Genomic DNA, 18,057 nt, shown 5'->3' on the forward strand with positions numbered 1-18,057 from the left:
TCCACAATGATGAGAAAAGCAATTAAAATGGGGGGGGAGACCAACTGTTTGAAAAGGATTTTTTAAAAAGCACACGTTTCAGCAACTCTAATGAGGAGCGTAATGGAAGTGAGGGACCGGGTCCTCTTATGGCTTCTCTGGGAGCTGTCCTTCGTGCTCAGCGAGGTTCAGAAGGGGGCACGGAGAAGGCAGCCCTGTCCTGGGCTCACACAGGCAAATCTGCACAGGCAGGTGCCTCCGCTTTAAAAGCCCACATGCACATCTGTTCCCCAGTAGAACAGAGAGCCAAAAATCTCATACACTGAAATCTCTAAGATCAGTCCTTCCCTGTGGTTTGGGGGGGGGGTGGTTTGAGTGTGAGTGTGTGTGTGTCTGATTTGTTTGAGAGTGTGTGAGAGAGAGAGTATGTATGTGTGTGTGTGTGTGTGTTTGTGTGTATGATTGTGTTTGTGAGTGTGTGAGAGAGAGAGAGTATGTGTGTGTGAGGTGCATGTGGGGATGGGAGATTTTCACAGACCACCAGCTCCCCCAACTGAGCATATGGCTGAGAGATAGAAAGGCAGAGGGAGAGAAAGAGACAGAGACAGAGAGAAAGAAAAAGAGGAAGAGTGAGTGTGAAACAGAGAGATAAAGGGAGAGGAAGAAACAGTGGTAGGAGACAAAGCACATCGCCATAGCAACCGCTTCTTCACCCCGCTGGGATGGAGAAATGGTCCTTGACATACGCTTTCTTTTTTTTATTTCTTCCTTTTTTTTCTTCACTATCTGGAAGTTTTCAAAGAGAAGCGCGACACCTCCCCTCGTGAGTCCACAAAGCCACCGCACCACCGGAGAAACCCCCCGCCCTGGCAAAGGGGCTCATTACCTGCTGAAACTCCCTTTCACTACTTTACTCACCCGCTCGAGAGGCCACGCTATTCAGGGCAGGCTACAGGGCGAACGGTTTCACACACATCCTGTAGCATTCGAGCGGCTGGATTTTTACTGGGGCCACTCAACTCAAGGCTAACAGTGAGGGCAACAGTTTGGGAAGGCCCTTTCCCTTGTGCACAAAGCAAGGTCCACAGTGAAATAGTTTGCTGAGTTTGGTGGGGGAAGAACTTGACTGGCCTGCACAGAAGACCTAACCTATATCCCATCAAACACCTTTGGGATGAACTGGAACGCCCAACATCAGCGCCCGACCTCACTAATGCTCTTGTGGCTGAATGTCAGTGAACGTGTGTGTATATATATGTAAAAGAATGCTCTTGTGCTTTGGGCTCCATATAACCCACCACGATAAAGGGCAGTGCTGACACCGGTGATGAGGGCTATTGACCTCCCCCCTCAGCAGCAGGCAGATTTATGAATGGCGTGGCCCCGCACCCCTGCTTGCTTAATAACGCGCCTGTAATTACGTTCATATTTTATCCCGTCGCCCCGTGTCTGGGCGAGTCAGTTTGTATATCCAACAATCCATCAACAGCTAAATTTAGCCGTTGACGTGACGGCCGCACGCTGGTAATGCGAACTGACAGTTTTCGGGATTAATGCCAACACCCCCCCCCCGCCCCCGTGACCCGCGGCGCCTTCCGCGCATCACTCACCGTGGGAACACGCGTGCGCCCGGTCACGTCTACACGCGGCACGCCGACATCGTCCGACTCCGGGTCAGGGCCGGGTCGGCACCTGTCATCAGGCAATCTGACTCACAGAAACGAATACACGACTCACACAGTCCGACTCAGTCTCTACGCCACTCGCTGAGCGCCCCCTACGGCAGCAGTAACATCTGAAAGCCAAATCAGCCCAGCGGACTGAATGATCAGAATTCAATTTTCCGACTTGCTAACGGGAAAATCCAGAATCCGCTCCAGTCGTGGAGTCGTGTCCTGCACACGGACAGTCTAGTGGACATTTACCCCGGCTGCTGAGGAGGGATTTCATTAAAGCTAGCGCTGGACTGATTTGGCAGCGGTTTCTGCTGTGAAGACAAAACAAAAGTGAAATGCACATTATGCAAAAAATGGGTCTGGCTGGCCTTCAACCGAACCACTTCCGCGATGCCAAAACACCGAAGGATGCTTCCGTCTCAAGGACTCGGATGCGAAACAGCTAAATTTAACTCTCAAGTGTCGACGGTTAAATCTGCATCTGAACACTTCAGCAACTGTGCGAATGGCAGCTACTCTCAATTCCTCAGCTACTTGTTGCACAGTCGCTAAACTAGCTTTTAAATTGGTCATAGTTTAATAATCAATCGTTATTTAGAGAGTTACACGTGAATGTATGGGGTTTCTTTTGTTTGTTTCAGGAAGCAGAATCAACATCGACTCCGCTGGATTCGGGAGTGAACACCACAGGTGAACGGGCCTCGCGTCAGGCACAGGGAATAAAGGAGGCTAAAAGCAGAACTTATAAACACTTTTGACAAATGACAATTCAGAGAACTCACGTATTCCTTATTGTGTTGTTTGCTTGTGGCATTAGCCGATTAAAACTCAAAACGCAAATGCTGAACTGGACAAAGCCACACTTTTTGCCGCACGCTTTTGTAAGGGCTCCAAATTAAAGGAACATCAATTTACAGACCTTGAAAGCACACACATCTGAAAGAATTAAAAAGAAATGAAACCTACATTCCACAGAGACAACCCACGCTGCTACCCTGTTCTGAGAACTTCCCGTGCGGCTTTTAAATTAAAATCAATCACATTTTTTTTTTTTTAGCTGCTGAATGCCTAACTGTGAAAGAGAGGCACATCTTTTTGAAAAAAAATAAATAAATACAGAGCAAATTAGATTAGGCAGTCTTTTCTCTCTTGGCCAATATCTGCAGTATCCTGGCGCATTGAAGCCTGCAAATCAATGGAAAAAAAAAAAAAGTGTTTCGTTCTTTATTCTTTTCAAAATGTTCATTACCATAACAATATTGAAGCAAAGTGTGCATTAGTCTTCAGCAAAACCTTCATTTCATAAAAAAAAGTTTAAAAATTCTTTTTTTTTAATTTTTTTTTTTTTTAAAGTGGCCTTGCTCCCTCGTATGGAAATTCAATCTCAACCCCCTTCGGAGATCCTCATTGATTGGACCGTTTATCAGACAGTACAATACAAAAAGAAAAAAAGGAAAAAAAAAAAAAAAGTCCTAAAAATATTCCATTTCATATTTTTTTAAAAAGGAAATCAGTTACATCAAACTACTACTGTGTGGTCTCAGCAAGGCACACAGGAAGTAAATGAAAGGATTTAGTAATTAGTTATCGTGAAAAGTCTGCTGGATGGAACAATCCCCCTGGAACGATGGGGAGGGGGGGTGGAGATAAAGAACTGACTGCCTGGGGGGGGGGGGGGGGGGGGGGGGGGGGGTCAGAGCTCATTTCCTGTCTGAATTAACAGGCTCCGCGTGCGGTTCGCTATTCCAAAAGGAACCCCCGGGGTAACGGGCTGGGGTGAAGGAGGCGAGCGTTCGCCATGCCAATGAGCTTTCACAGCGGGCCCAAAATGGCAGAGCTGCTGCCTCTCATCGCCCAGGTGGGCCGGAGGAGATAAAACAGGATCACACGCAACGCTCCCGTCCACACGAGAAGCTGGTGAGAAAGAGCATCGTTTGGCTTTGGAATTGAACACTGTTTGTTTCATATGTGACTCTTTTTATTTATTTTTTTTGTCAAATGCACTTCTTAAACATCACAGCATTACATTACTATCACTTATCAGACACATCGTTATTAATTCACCCTCTGGAATTCTGCCAGAGATTGAATGGCCAGAACAACACTAAAGATGAACTGTCATATAAAAAAGTAATCAAACAATCACATATTAACATGTTCAATGTTGAATAGCGAATCCAACAATGCTGCTAGACAGCTAGTGTGCTACAAACACAAGTAACCATTGTTTTGATTGGTTAGCTCACAGGTGTGTGTAATGGACCTGCCAGTTGCCTTACTACTGCTGTTGGACACTTTCTGCCTATTGTCCTGTATTTTTAATAAAGCAGGGGAAAAAAAACAGGCCCTTTAAAGATCAGACGCCCCTCGAAAGTATTCATTTACACAATTCACCACTTCCTGCTGATATACATTAGAATGTGAAGATGAGACAATGAGGCGTATTTACCGCTCCAGGATTCAGTCTCACGAACTCTCCAGTTGTACATACGGGTCACGTCCTATTAAAATTTTGATCAAAAGGAATATGAATGTGATGTTTCTAAAGGACAACGCTGCAGCTCACCTGCCGTTTGTTTTTACCTGATCAAAGAGGGCCCGAGCAGGAAATATGAATTATTTTTTTTAATTATCTTTTTTTTTTTAAACAGGTTTCAAAGAGAACTTAAGATCAAACTGGCTGTGGTGGCACCAGTGCACTTCTGAAAATGTTTGTGAATACCATTGTTTGAAGGACCATATGGCTTATAATTATAGGAGCCATCTGCTTTAGTCAAAAATGACTAATGTTCCTTGCCATAATGGTAGGTTTCCAAATTTTCTTTCAGCATATATTTTCCGAATCAAAAACTATGAATAAAATTGTCAAAGTTGTAAAAACTTTGTTTAGATCACATTTTTAAGCCTTTATCATTACCCTGCCATTATCATTCTTGAGGGCACAGGGTTCAGCGATTAGTTATAGACCTAATATAATATAATATAATATAATATATATAGGGCATTGATCAATTATGATTTCAGGAGACAAACTGGGCCTTTCCGTGCACATGTTAAATTCTCATTTTACTATGGCTGTTCTTGGCAAATCTGGTACAATCTTGCTGCAAACCTTCTGTTTGTGTTTATTTACTTTTGGTATTTTAATTTATTTGTATTTGCTGTTGTGAAATTCGGAAATTGAGAGCAAAACATTTACTCGGTTTATGCTACCATTTCAAATAATTGAAAATATTCTTATTTGTTGCTTCAGGGCTTGTTTCAACACTCAGCTCTTTTGATCAGCGAAACGAGCCTCCCTTTTAGACGAATCAGCGTAAAGAGATTAGCATACGTCATGACGCCTCACGCCGTGACAGACTGTTCTGTGTGAACTAAGAAAACCGCTACGCAATCTTGAGCATAGCCTCCGGTGAGAAGTGCAACGCTGTCATCAACTGTATATGGCCTCAGGTAGTAGATAAAGTAATTGCGAATAGATCTAAGAATGAGATGACACAACGTTTCGTTCCTTCTTCCGTCCATCGCTGGGACATACTGGCGGAAAAATGGAAAAGCCACCAAGGTTACTGTCGCATCCTCTTTTACTGAAAAACAGGGTCTATGAAGTCACGTTAAACCGTGCGCAACTGACATGGAAGAAGCTCCAGACCAAGAAAAAACTCGTCTCGAGAAGCATACACAATTCGCGCAAACACGGTAAGTGATCGGAATACAGGGGAGCGAATGTAAACGTGTCTGTCATGTGAATTCTGTCTGTGTAGAGTTGAGCTTCTGCGGTAGGATGTTGCACAATGGGCTACAGATGGCTGTATTCAGTTAGCTTCCTCTCTTTGTTAGTGATAACTGCTTTGGAAGAAATGCACGAGTGACATCTATTTTGGCACAACTCTACAACTCTATTTGCTATTGTAAGATATGAATACGATGCGAATTTGAAACTCGTAGAAGCTGCTCATTTCCGTGTTCATGTTCTTTCTTTATCAGCACGAGCTTTTTGTGATTTATTTTCACGGTAGCCTACGTCATTTTATCTGAGAAACCCAGAGGGTAAAGTGGTTTTGTCCTTCTAAAGAGCAGCCGGAGCTGTCCTACCAGCTCCAGCGCTGATTGGAATAACTTTAGCGCAGTCCAAATGTGTGGATAAAAAAGATGGTTAATGTTTCCACCATTGTTTAATACTCCGTGGAGAAAAGCACCGTGACGATATGCCTCATATCGCATCTTGCTGTGGCTAATGTGATAGCACAGTAACGTCTGTTGGTGTAATATTGCGTTACACAGCACTTATTCAACTGCCGCTTCACATTGCACACGGCAACTGAATATCCAGCCATGCATATTTTAGACGTGCGGATTTCTCTACAGCGGCTATGCTTTTTTAGATGGCGATTCGGGAACATCAATGTGTCCCGTGTGACTAAAGGATGATGCTATTTATTCTCCGACATTTTTTTATTTGACAGATTGATCTCTGGCATTTCAATGGATTGTCCTCATGGACAGGTCAGGATGGGGTTTTGAATGAAGGCCCACAAAATATGTTAGCCAGAATAAGGCCTCTCCAGATCTTTGTTAACTATTACATTTTTTTTTAGGAGTTAAAAATCTGGCACCAACAAGTGTTCAGTGTCAGGTCAGGTCTGGGTCAGGGGGTGTGCGTAAATATCTGGTAAGTACTTCACAGACCGGCGGCCCACAATGCAGCTGTTCTGTGTCGTTCTGTGTTTGTGCAGGAGCACTTCTTCAAGGCTACTTGGTCCGTTTTTTCAAAAGAGCGTTGCTGTTGCAGAACTGTCGGTAATTACTTGCAACAGCAATTGAAAAACATTCCCTGGACAAAGAAGTCTTCTAGCGTGTGCACACAAGCACACACCCGTAGAGGATGGTGGCATTTTTATCAAAAAGCTACAGGTCGAACTCTCACTGTCATTACGCCTTTAAGCAAGCGAGCTAAAATCATTTTGGTAAATGTGTGCACTCCATGCAGCCATGCAAATGGTCAAATCTCAGCCCCCTAACGGGCAACTTGCCAAGTAAAATATACGGATAAAACAGCCTAAATTCTTCAATTAAATAATAATGATGATGATGATGATGATGATGATGATGATGATGATGATGATGATGATGATGAATAAAAACCAAAATAGTGAAAGGACAAAGGCCATTGCTGTTGACACGCATGTTTGAGTATGAATGCCTCAGCAAGAATTTTGGAAGGACTGATGAAAGGGAGAGGATGGGGGGGGGAAGAAAACCAAAAAACTACTCTGGCCAACAAATACGGTCTCTTTCAATTGGCTTTAGCCTTCACTCCATTAGGGGTTTGACGGGCAGACAACCATCCCCTTGTCAGAAGCGTGAATAAAATGAGTGAATAAAAGGCAGCGAGATAAGGGCTCCTGCCCTGGAAGGGAACAAGGCTCTCCCTGTTTTCCCCACAGACTTACGGAAAGGCGCTAAGAGGACGGCTCACTCAGGCTGTGCGGCTCTGAGCGCGGCACTTCGGGCGGCTGAATCTCGCCTCGGTGTCCTTATTTGCATTTTAAAGAGCTCTGCCTTGTCTTAAGAGGCGAGGGAAGGCAGCTTCGCTTGGAAGGCAGACAGACTTCATTTGGCAAACTTAATAACATAGCACAACATCACCGCCCCGCTCTGAACTTCCTGTAATGTCTTTTTTTGCCCATCAGAGCAAAACATTTTTAGAAAGCTCTGCGTTTTAGTTTTTTTTTTTTTCTCAATTAATGTCAATGTCAATGCTATGCAAGAACCCAAAAGACACTACTTGCTTAAATTCCTAAAGTCATTATTGTCCATTTCAGGACGCTGTAATGTGGTTACAGTGCATCTAATCTATTCGTCCCTATATGATTGGTCCATGCGTACTGAAGGATTACTGCTTTGGCAGGGCGAAACACCAAGCAGAGGAAATCAAAACGTGGACAACTGCAGAACAGGGAGGTCACATGACAGGAAGTACGGAATGCACCATTGACTATAACGGAATCCAACACGCAGAAGCCCAGTAAAAACCCAATGATTAACAGCTGTTTACGGTGACTGTTAATCATTTCAAATATATGGTCTGTCAAATTAATATAATGCACCAGTCTATAAAATAATTTGGCCCTTGAATTTTGGCCATTCACCTTTCACAGAAATCCAAAGCGACCAATCGCATTATCTATAGAAGAAGATGGAGGAGTTTGTTGGTGCAGGCACACAGTGGAGTCATTTATGCCAAAAAAGGTCAGCGGCTGGCCAGCTCAGGACAGAGCTGGTGCTGTTATGTCTCTGAACCCGGAAGGTGGCTGCACACTGTTTACCCTACAGGATGTGTGAAAAAATTCCACCGTCGCAGAAGAAGACCGTCGCCTGTGGAGCGTGAGAACAAAGCTCTCATCTGTTTACGCCCTCGTTTGCTACTGTGCCAATGGCCGCTCTGACCTTGGGCAAGCCTCTTTATGAATATTCATGAGGGGAGTCCATTTGGAAAGTCTCAGCTTCACCGGTCAAGGGAAAATCTTTCATTTTTTGTTAAAAAATACAGAGCTGACCATCTGCTTGATCTACAGTGTATGTGCCAGAACCTCTCAGCATAACCAGGGAGGGACACGGTGTGTAACCATAGCGATAAACATTTGTGCCCGTTTCATCTGTCTGCGATCCTTTTAGCGAAGAAAGGGGTGAAGATCATTCATACCATAATACAGAACCGCCAGTAAACTTAGCTGCTGGTACCGCTGTGATTCTTTTATTCCCCCCTGCTGCTTGTTAGTAATATATGGGTGCAACACTTGATCTCCAATACCACCACTCTCTCTCTCTTAACTGCCTTTGCTTACTGTTAGCGTGTGTGTGTGTGTGTGTGTATCAGGAGTGATGATACGGGGCGGTCTTTTATCGAACTGTGCTCATGAGCTTGTTACCAGGGTCACTGCACCCACCCTTGAGCAAAGTACCTATCCTGACCTTCCCCTGTAAATTCACGGGCGTACCATATATTACCCGCGTTTAATATTGGAGGCATGTAGGCTGTAAACTGAGATAAGACGGTCTGCTGGGCAGATGTGTGACCTCATCCACTGCACCTCTGCCTCTTTAACACACCCCCCCCGCACGTCACCGCTTTCCACCGCGAACGTGCCGGAGCCGTTCCCCGGAGCGTTCTCGCGGGCGCGCTGTGGTCGAGGGGCAGTGTTTGTTTGGCCTGGGATATTTTATTTATATATACATTTTATTGATTTTTATTTTATATATGTTGCTAGATTCGTTGCTTGGGTCTTTTGGGGTCTGAAAAGTCACTAAATCTAGCAACAAAGTCACTAAGCAACAGCGCTCTGGCCTCCTTTATGAAATCCTGCTTGATGAAAAACAGTTAATATGAAATTTTTTTTTTTTAAATGTCGTACGCAGGAAGCGTCTGTGTGCCCGTATCCGAAATCCTCGCGGTCAGAGAAACGGAAGTGGACGGCCGGACCGAGAGCGGAGGGAGGTGGCAGAAGACGTCCCAGAGGCCCGCGGAGGCGTATCCGTACGCATTCACAGGTACGAGCACCTGACGCGCTCAGGGGTCCCTTTTACTCACGGCGGCCGCTCAAAACTAACCTATCGCCATTATCGCTTGCACTGGCCGCCATAACGTGGAGGCTCAATTAGATTCTCTGGGCCAAGTAAATAAAACGTGATCTCTTTAAGTTTCAACATGTGTCATTAAAGAACATCAAAAGTCCTCCCCAACAATTCAATTAAAATTGATGCTGTTTTAGTAGCAGAACAGCTATAAGCCGTGTTTCACTATTAAGTCACATACTGTATGAAATGTATCTAAGAACTGCCCCCCTCCCCTCCGCATTAGGGGCCCATGAACAATCTGCAAGTTTTCAAAGACAGCGAGTTTCTGAGGGAGCAGTGTAACGAACCAAAAAGCAGAGGAATCTACTCTTGTGCAACAGAAAATGCATTTTAATGACTCCAGAACTGATGTATTACTCATTAACGGAATGACTGCAAGCATTTTAAGCTCAGCTTGGTAGTCAGACGCTGCTGTTCCCCTTAACATTTAACTTGTTCTTTTTAACATTTACCATGTTCCCCTCACCATTTAATATGGAACCCCTTAACATTTAAAATGTTCCCCTTACCATTTAACATGAAACCCCTTAACATGAGGAGCTAGATCTTGATCTCCCTGTTTCCTCTCCCTCCCTCTCCTTATATTCTCTCCCTCTCCCCCCACCTCTCTGTCCTCTCTCCTTCTCTCTCACTATCTGTCCACTCCCCCTCTCTCCCCTCCCTCTCTCTCTCCCCCCCCCCCCCATCAGTGTCCCATGTGTTGAGGGTGAAGAGGCACCGCTGGCGGTGTAGAGACGTCACCTTCCAGTGTGCGGACGCGGCGGTGCGGCAGCAGTGGGTCCAGGCCGTCAGGGATCAGCTCTCAGCGCTGGGTATGTCAGTCACAGGCTCCCTCACTTCACCCCCACAAGGCTCTCTCTCGCTCATCACTGGGAAATAAGAGGAGTCCTGTTAAATCCTAATGTCTGCAATTATTTCCATACCATATATCTGACACTTCCCCCATCCCCATTTACACAACTGGGCATTTACTTGTGTGATACCAGTTGAGTATCTTGGTTGTAAAAGGCAGTGTCTTCATTAGTGGTTGTTATTTGTGTTCTGAATCAGTTGGGCGGTCGCGTGACTTTTTTTTTTAACGAGCGCCCGTGGCCTGTGGTTTTCCCCAGCGGGGCGGCCGAAGCACCTGCTGGTGTACATTAATCCCCACGGCGGACGGAAGCAGGGGAAGCAGATTTACGAGGAGAGGGTGGCCCCGCTCTTCTCCCGCGCCTCCGTGTCCACCTGCGTGATCGGTGAGTCCGGCGTTAACATCTAAATAAGAAATGAGCGTTTTTTTTTTTTTACGCGCCGCGGATCGATCTCTGTGCCGGGGCAAGACGGGCCCTGGCTGGGAACGGGACTTTATTCACGGGCTCCATCCGTCACCCACGCGCTATAATGGAGGATCTGATGATCGATAAACACGGGGGCCAAGGAGGGGGGGGGCATCGATCACCCGCCGGCGGTTCTTCAGAGGGGCCGCACCCGTCTCCGGGCCTGGATGGCGGTGCCGCTCCCTCCAGACTGAACGGTTAGCTAAAATGGCCGCAGCAGCCAGTGGAAAAACCTCGCTCGTCTCTCCGGCTGCGGAGACGAAAACATCTGCTGCCGCCGAGGAGCCGTAACGCCGGTCCCATCTCGCGCGCATGATAAATGCTGTTTTGTTTCCATAGTTACCGAGCATGCGAATCACGCCAGGGATCACTTGAAGACGGACACAGACCTAAAGAAGTATGACGGGTAAGTGAGAACACCCCCCCCCCCCCCCGCGCCAGGCTGAGGCTGAGCGGGCAGGCGGTCATTCCGGCTCAAGGCTCCGACTGCAGTCGAGGAGCGGCCATTTGTCAGCGGTAACGAGTTAATGATCTGCTCTACTCTACCGCGCGGTGGTCTGAGGGAGAGCAGCCATTTGCTGAAGAAGATATTAATGTCGGAGCAGAGCCCTCGCTGGGCGAGAGCAGGAAGTTAATATTCCAGTCTGAGTCTTCAACATCGAGTTGGGCCCCGTTTTACATCCAATGAGGGAGGGGGGCTGTCAGTGTGTCCTACCGGGACACTAATGCATAGGAGGAGAATTTACCCCTTTAAGATGAAATTCTAAAAACAATACCTGATTAGAATATTCTGAACTGAACATTCTAATGCTGATGTCACAGTCACTGCTGGTAACTGAAAGCAGTGGAGTTGGAGAACACTGGCATAGAATAAAAAAAATAAAAGAATAATTCCAAAATCCTGACCCTGATCTAGTGTGGTGTGCGTGGGGGGCGACGGCATGTTCAGCGAGATCGTCCACGGGCTGATCGCTCGGACGCAGAGGGACGCCGGGGTGGACCAGAACCGCAGAGAGGAGAAGCTGACGCCGTGCGCCATCCGGATCGGCATCATTCCCGCCGGTGAGTCCGGCACCAGGGTCCGCGTACCTCTCTCTCTGTGTCCAACCCTGGTCCTGGAGAACTGCAGGGTCTGCTGGTTTTTGTTTTCACCTTAAAATCAGCACCCAGTTGAGACCCAAGACACCAGGTGAGTTGAGTTAACTGTGTGATCGACTGCTCCAATTGAGTCATGAAGTGCAGAGTCAGTATGAAAACCAGCAGACCCTGTAGCTCTCCAGGACCAGGGATGGAGACCACTGCTTTGGGGGCTTTGGAAGATTTCCATAGTTTCTCCACACATAAGTGCTGAAAGAGTTATGGTTTCACGAGGACAGAACAGCGCAGAAGCCCAAAAACATCAAGTGCCGGGGATGATGATGGATTGTGTCTGTTCTTATCGAGCTTCTGTGGTCTCTACTGAGAACGTTAAAAAAAAAGGTTGAAAAACGCTACTTGCTACAGCTCGGCGCCAACGTGGACCCCGTTGGTGGGTTCCATGGCAACCGGTCGCGCCGTGGCGACGACTGGGGAAGCACGCGGTTCTCCGCCATTTAAAATTCTATTACGGGGGCGCGCGCGCGCGGCGCATTAATTTTTAAACCGTCCTAAATTGCGGGAAAGGTGGCATGCATTACGAGACTTGTCGCGCGCTCCACTTGATTAATGGACGTGCTGCCGTGGCTGGGCAGCGTGTCAGAGAGCCCCTGTGCAGTGGAGTGCCTCTCCTCCAGGCCACAGAACGCCCAGACTCTAATAGCTACATATTTAGTCGCAATTTGCTGCCTCCCAACCCCCCCCCACCCCCCCACCCCGGCTTTTCTGAGATCCTAAACTATTAAAAGGCTGGCAGTTGCTGCTTGTCGCTCCGTGCGAAATGAGTTTTTCTACCAAATTGAGGTACAAGCGATGACATCGGATTAAAAACACATTTCAAACTGGGAGAAAAAGAAAACAACATCGATTAAAATTTTTTTTTTTTTAAATGAATGAAAAATATAAAAATGTCTGCTAAATTGTTTCCATCCATTTGTGCATCGTTTATTGCCACAAAGATTCTGCTCCTCTCTTGCACTGTAACACGGATGGAGGTGGCTGTAGTTCGGACACGTTGCACACCACAGGTGAACTCCAGTAACCCCGAGTATCACTGCACTTTTTAATTGCTGCATAGGCTACGTATCTCCAGAGTGCTGATATCAGAGTGATATTAAGCCTTATCGTAACTGCAATAAACGCGCGGACTCCCACAGCCTCCCAGGGCTGCCGTTGCCGCCGGCGCTGACTCGTAAATCTTTTCATCTCTGGATCCAGGGTCGACGGACTGCATTTGCTACGCGACCGTGGGCGCCAACGACCCCGTGACCTCTGCCCTGCACATCATCGTGGGTGAGTGCGCTCGCCCCTCCTCCAATCAGAGACGGTTTTGCGCAGACGCAACGCTGGTCTGATTGGCCTTGACTGACGATGTGGGCGGTCCTCACAGGGGATTCCCAGCCTCTGGACGTCTGCTCGGTGCACCAGGGCGGCAGGTTCCTGCGGTACTCCGTCTCCTTGCTGGGATACGGTTTCTACGGCGACGTGCTGATGGACAGCGAGAGGAAGCGGTGGATGGGGCCGGTCAGATACGACTTTTCGGGTGAGCTGTGGGAGCGGGGAGGGCGGGGGGGAGCAGAAGCTCCTCCTTTTGTCGTGTGCTCCACCGTGGGGCTTCCTCCCCCCCCATTAACAGACTGTGTAAATCGCATGTTGCACTGCCTCTGCCGCAGGTCTGAAGATGTTTCTCACACACAATTACTACGAGGGAACAGTGTCGTTCCTGCCAGCCACAGACGGGTCGGGGACCCCCAGGGACAAGACTACATGCAGAGCTGGGTAAACACTGTTTTAGCTCTTTCCCTCTACACGCACATTAACATGAGCACTTAGCAGACGCTCTCATCCGGAGTGACTCTAACCAGCCTGGAGCAACAGTCTCTAACCCTTTAAGGTGCGTTCGTAACAGAACATTCTAAAGCTGATGTAACAATCACCACTCGTAATTGAAAACAATGGTGTTCTAGAACACCGCCTCAGAATTTAAAAAAACCAACCGTTCAAAGCGTTTCATACAAAACTAAGTAAATTGTAGGCAAATACAAAAACATGTATTTTTCCTTATCTGTATAATCAAGCTAGTAGGGGTGTGCATAGACACCATCCAGCCAACAAATTCACAATGTCTCGTATCTGGAAATTGCTCATTGCGCACTAAACAATTACCCTCCTTTCATTTTCCATTTAACGATCACCATTTTCTGCTAAGCTCATTTTCTGAATATCACTGGTCAACTTCGAGAACAGAACAAAAATCTGCATGCAAAGCAGTGTCTGTGTACTTCTAAATAGGCTATTGGGATTTAGATGCACGCCTACAAGCTAGTCATCATAAATAGAATAAAGCTTCTGGGTTTTATTTTGAAGTGCTGCCCGTCTGGTATAAAGAAGTCATAACTACTGCTTTTGTTTCTATGAGATCATTTGTATTGTCTGCATTACTGCAGTCATGAAGTGTGAAGGGGTGTTAAGAGAAAGGTTACAGGCTTAAATCCCAGTTTTTTAGTGCTTACTATAATCTGAACCGACCCAGTGAAGGATCCATGCCGATAATTGGACTTAATGATTCTCAGTTACATTTTTTTTTTTTTTTTTGCTGTAGAATGGCCGCAGTGTTTTGATTGGTTTGTATCACTCTGTGAGTGACAAGCAGTGAATGGGGGTTTACAAAGCCTCGCTCTCTGTTCATTAGCCAGGACTACTCCCCCTATGGGTTTACAGGCGTGTTCATTATTACTGGATCGGTCAGCCCTACACTCTGTCATTTCACACGGCTTGTTTAACTGTGGTGCTGACATCGCCCACCTGCTGACTCCACCCCCTTTGACCCGCCCGCAGGTGCTCCAGGTGCCGGTGCAGCGGGCCGCTCGGCTCCGAGGACGGACAGGCCAGCGGGACGGGAGACGACGTCTCCAGTGGGGGTGAGGGAGCTGCCATCTTGGTTCTTACAAAAATGGCGCCATAACAGACGTCTCACATATGCACTCTCCCTGTATTAATCCCTGCATAATTGCGTCTCAACAATGGCACAGCTGTTCCAGAGACAGACGCCCCCTCCCCACCTCTTCTGTGCCAATGTCTGTCCTCCAATCTAGAGCCAACATGGAGTCATTCCTTAGTGCATATTGCCATGTGAATTGATCATCTCTCTTGGTTGTGTGTACTAGTATAGATTATAGTCTGATCTCTCTCTCTCTCTCTCTCTCTCTCTCGCTGCGTGCCGTAGAGCACGGCGGTGATTGGCGGACGATTCGGGGGAGGTTCCTGGCGATAAACGCGGCCAGTATGAGCTGCGCCTGCCCCCGCAGCCCCCAGGGCCTGTCGCCCGCCGCTCACCTGGCCGACGGCACCGCCGACCTCATCCTCGTCCGCACGTGCTCCCGAGCCAACTTCCTGCGTCACCTCCTGCGCCACACCAGCAGGGACGACCAGGTACGGTCACTACCGCTCTATACCTGCTGTACAACACGCGGTAAACATGACCAGGTACGGTCACTACCGCTCTATACCTGCTGCACAACACACGGTAAACATGACCAGGTACGGTCACTACCGCTCTATACCTGCTGCACAACACACGGTAAACATGACCAGGTACGGTCACTACCGCTCTATACCTGCTGCACAACACACGGTAAACATGACCAGGTACGGTCACTACCGCTCTATACCTGCTGTATAGATGACAAGGGTATGGTCACTCACACAGTCTACCTACTGTAGAACATACAGCAAAGACGACCAGGTAAAGTTACTCCCACTCTCTACCTACTGTACAGCGAACAGCAAAGCTGACCAGGTAAAGTCACTCTCGCTGCCCAGAGGTATCACAGAAACAAAGCTGACTAGTCTTTATATAAGGAGTGCACATATGTCCCCAGGACAGGTAAGTATAGTGCAAAGACTTACTGAGAAATAGATGCTTATACTAGGCTATATGCTTACAAGCAGTGTAGCTGAGACACTGTGTTCTGTATCCAGGGTTCAGCTGAGGTCAGGCACACACTCAGCACAAATATCTCTGTTCTGTTAAAAAATATAAAATAAAAAACCACAGATCATTTGATAAGGGCTGCAGGCTGGAAAAGGCAGCCGCTTGCGCACAACCTGGAAGGCCTTAATGAGAAAGTAATGACTACAGCACCCAGAGCAGGGAGAAGAACAGGGGAGAGGAATGGAGGGGAGAGGAACAGAGCAGAGAGGAACGGAGGTGGTGGGTATTTAGGAAAAACCTAGTAAATAAGTGCTTCAGTTTGCCAGAAATGCTTTGGGACAGGGCTTGCAAGCGAATGTACAGGCTGTGCGTACAGACACACAAAAGGGGGATTAAGCACACAATCTCAACAAGCACAGCAGGGAGGAGGAAGAGGAGGAATTATACGTGGAGGAACGCTGGACGCGCATTCACGGCTCTACTTCCTGTCTAACCCATTTGGCCCTTTCTGATCCCCCCCCCCTCGCAGTTTGACCTGTCCTTCGTGGAGGCGCACCGCGTGCGAAAGTTCCGCTTCACGCCCAGGTGCAGCGAGAGCGACGGGGACCCGTGGCCGGCCCCCGGGGGGGCGGGGCCAGCGAAGGGGCTGTTCGGGCAGATGTGCCAGGACCGCCCCGGCTGCGCCCCCGCCTACAGCAGCTGGAACTGCGACGGCGAGATACTCCCCCACGCCAGCATCGACGCGGGGTACGTTTCCTGTGCCTGCTACCCCCCCAGCGTCCGGGCTTAAGTTAAAAAAAAAATAAAAATAAAAAAATTGGAAATTAAAAAGGTTCCACTAAAGAAATGCATTAAAAAACTAAGCGGCCTGTTCTGGGGGCAAAAATGCTGCAGAGCGGTACCAGTGAACCCCTCCTCCTCCCCCTGTGTCCTCAGGGTGCACCGCCAGCTGATCAGGCTGTTCGCCCGAGGGATCGAGCAGGCGTCCCCTCTGGAGGACATCGGCTCACCCTGAACCGCGCGCGCGGCAGGAGTCGCCCCGGAGATCCCTGCTGGAGTACACTGGGGTTCAAAGGTCGCTTCGGTGACATTCTACTGTTGTCTTAGTTACAGAGGCAGCAACCTGCAGTTCAGTCATCAACCTCAGCTCTGGGTTTACGCGTGTGTGTGTGTGTGTGTGTGTGTGTGTATGCTTGAAGTCTCAGGTCACTGTGTACAGTGTTGTGCGTCTGGGACCACCGCAGTGAATCTCCTTCCAAACATTTCATGAAAAACATCTGAGCGGACTACAAAATGGCCGTGGAGGTTTTACAGAACTACGATGAGAACGCCGTGGTGAACGACAGGCAGTGTGCGCATGTGCACACGCTCATACTGACTGAGCTGGACTGGCATACGGTGTGGGCTCTGATAAAATGAACCTGCCCTGGTGTGGCTTCGTCAGCCGACAGAAGGCGTGTCCGTGAATGTTTAGTTGTCCTCACGCCAGACACTGAAAAGGAAACTTCTTTTTGTTTGCTTTTCTGTGACAAGCCACACTTAGAAGTGGAGTTTGCAGTTCCGTGCTTTAATGGATTATGACTGAAGATGAAGGGCCGGGTCCGTTATATCGAGCTCCCTCTTCTTTGGTCATGTCTTATTAGTCATACTGCATCTGCCAGAATGGGCACTCTATTAAATTGGCTGTTAAAATAGCAGATATTAAACTGTGAGGGTTAGCATTCATGGACACGCCATTTAAGGATACGTAGAGATTTTAATCTTGTGCCATGCTCGTAAATGCGAAACAAGAGATACTGATATGGTTCTGACAGGCTAATCAGTGTTTACTGTGAGCAGCTCACTGGTGGAAATGCCAAAAAAACTACCCCCAATATTGTGACAGAATTACATATTCAGTCAAACTCCAGAGCAACTAATACAACCTACTGGCAGTTATCCTACAGAACAGTGCTGAATGTAGATGGAACATTTACCCAGTGCTCTTAACTGTGATATACAACTCTTCATTGCGCAATGTGTTCCAGACAAGATGTCACTGAAAGACCTGTGACATCGCTGTGACATCATGTGGAACTGTGGCACACTTGTGTATGGCATGGTTTGGAGTGCTCTATTTAGCCTGTCGTATGAACAGTTCTTCAGATTCTTGTGTTGAAAAAAGTGCGACTGAGTCACGTGGGTGGCAGAGGGACAGAGCAACACATTCAGCAAACAGCAAGCATCGCCTTTTCTGGTGTGTCCGTCCCAGAAGTTTTTTTTCTTTTTTCTTTTTTAAATGGACATTTCTAGGTTACCAAAAGTCATATAGTGAATTATGCAGGTGCACTTGTCTTAGAAGCTCTCTTTGAAAGGAAAGCTGCCACAGTTAGAACAGTGA

At 47.5% G+C, this 18,057-nt stretch overlaps 1 protein-coding gene and 1 long non-coding RNA gene across 2 annotated transcripts in view; one reads left to right on the top strand and one right to left on the bottom strand.

Moving 5' to 3' along the window:
* Positions 1 to 10,110, bottom strand: part of LOC118219034 — a 126,950-nt gene extending 116,840 nt beyond the window's left edge. The window contains exon 1 of the long non-coding RNA XR_004763640.1: positions 10,035 to 10,110. This is a non-coding gene — a long non-coding RNA (uncharacterized LOC118219034). The remainder of the gene's footprint in view (positions 1 to 10,034) is intronic.
* On the top strand, positions 5,024 to 17,541 carry LOC118219031 (ceramide kinase-like). The gene is made up of 13 exons (XM_035401827.1): positions 5,024 to 5,354; positions 9,075 to 9,206; positions 9,983 to 10,105; positions 10,403 to 10,528; positions 10,949 to 11,015; positions 11,526 to 11,671; positions 12,962 to 13,036; positions 13,134 to 13,286; positions 13,417 to 13,522; positions 14,582 to 14,664; positions 14,970 to 15,175; positions 16,207 to 16,424; positions 16,614 to 17,541. The coding sequence occupies exons 1-13, from the start codon at positions 5,204 to 5,206 to the stop codon at positions 16,690 to 16,692; spliced, it is 1,665 nt and encodes a 554-aa protein (XP_035257718.1). The 5' UTR covers positions 5,024 to 5,203; the 3' UTR covers positions 16,693 to 17,541.
* The last annotated feature ends 516 nt before the right edge of the window (positions 17,542 to 18,057 follow it).

The sequence above is a fragment of the Anguilla anguilla genome, chromosome 19, assembly GCF_013347855.1.
Source record: "Anguilla anguilla isolate fAngAng1 chromosome 19, fAngAng1.pri, whole genome shotgun sequence".
NCBI classification, from domain to species: Eukaryota; Metazoa; Chordata; class Actinopteri; order Anguilliformes; family Anguillidae; genus Anguilla; species Anguilla anguilla.

What these genes read in the sequence shown, in the direction of transcription:
- LOC118219031 (XM_035401827.1), top strand. Translation starts at nt 5,204, where the DNA reads ATGGAAAAGCCACCAAGGTTACTGTCGCATCCTCTTTTACTGAAAAAC. An exon ending in GGATCAGCTCTCAGCGCTGG is followed by an intron (nt 10,106 to 10,402) that starts GTATGTCAGTCA and finishes GGTTTTCCCCAG; the next exon opens with CGGGGCGGCCGAAGCACCTG. An exon ending in AGACGACGTCTCCAGTGGGG is followed by an intron (nt 14,665 to 14,969) that starts GTGAGGGAGCTG and finishes TGCGTGCCGTAG; the next exon opens with AGCACGGCGGTGATTGGCGG.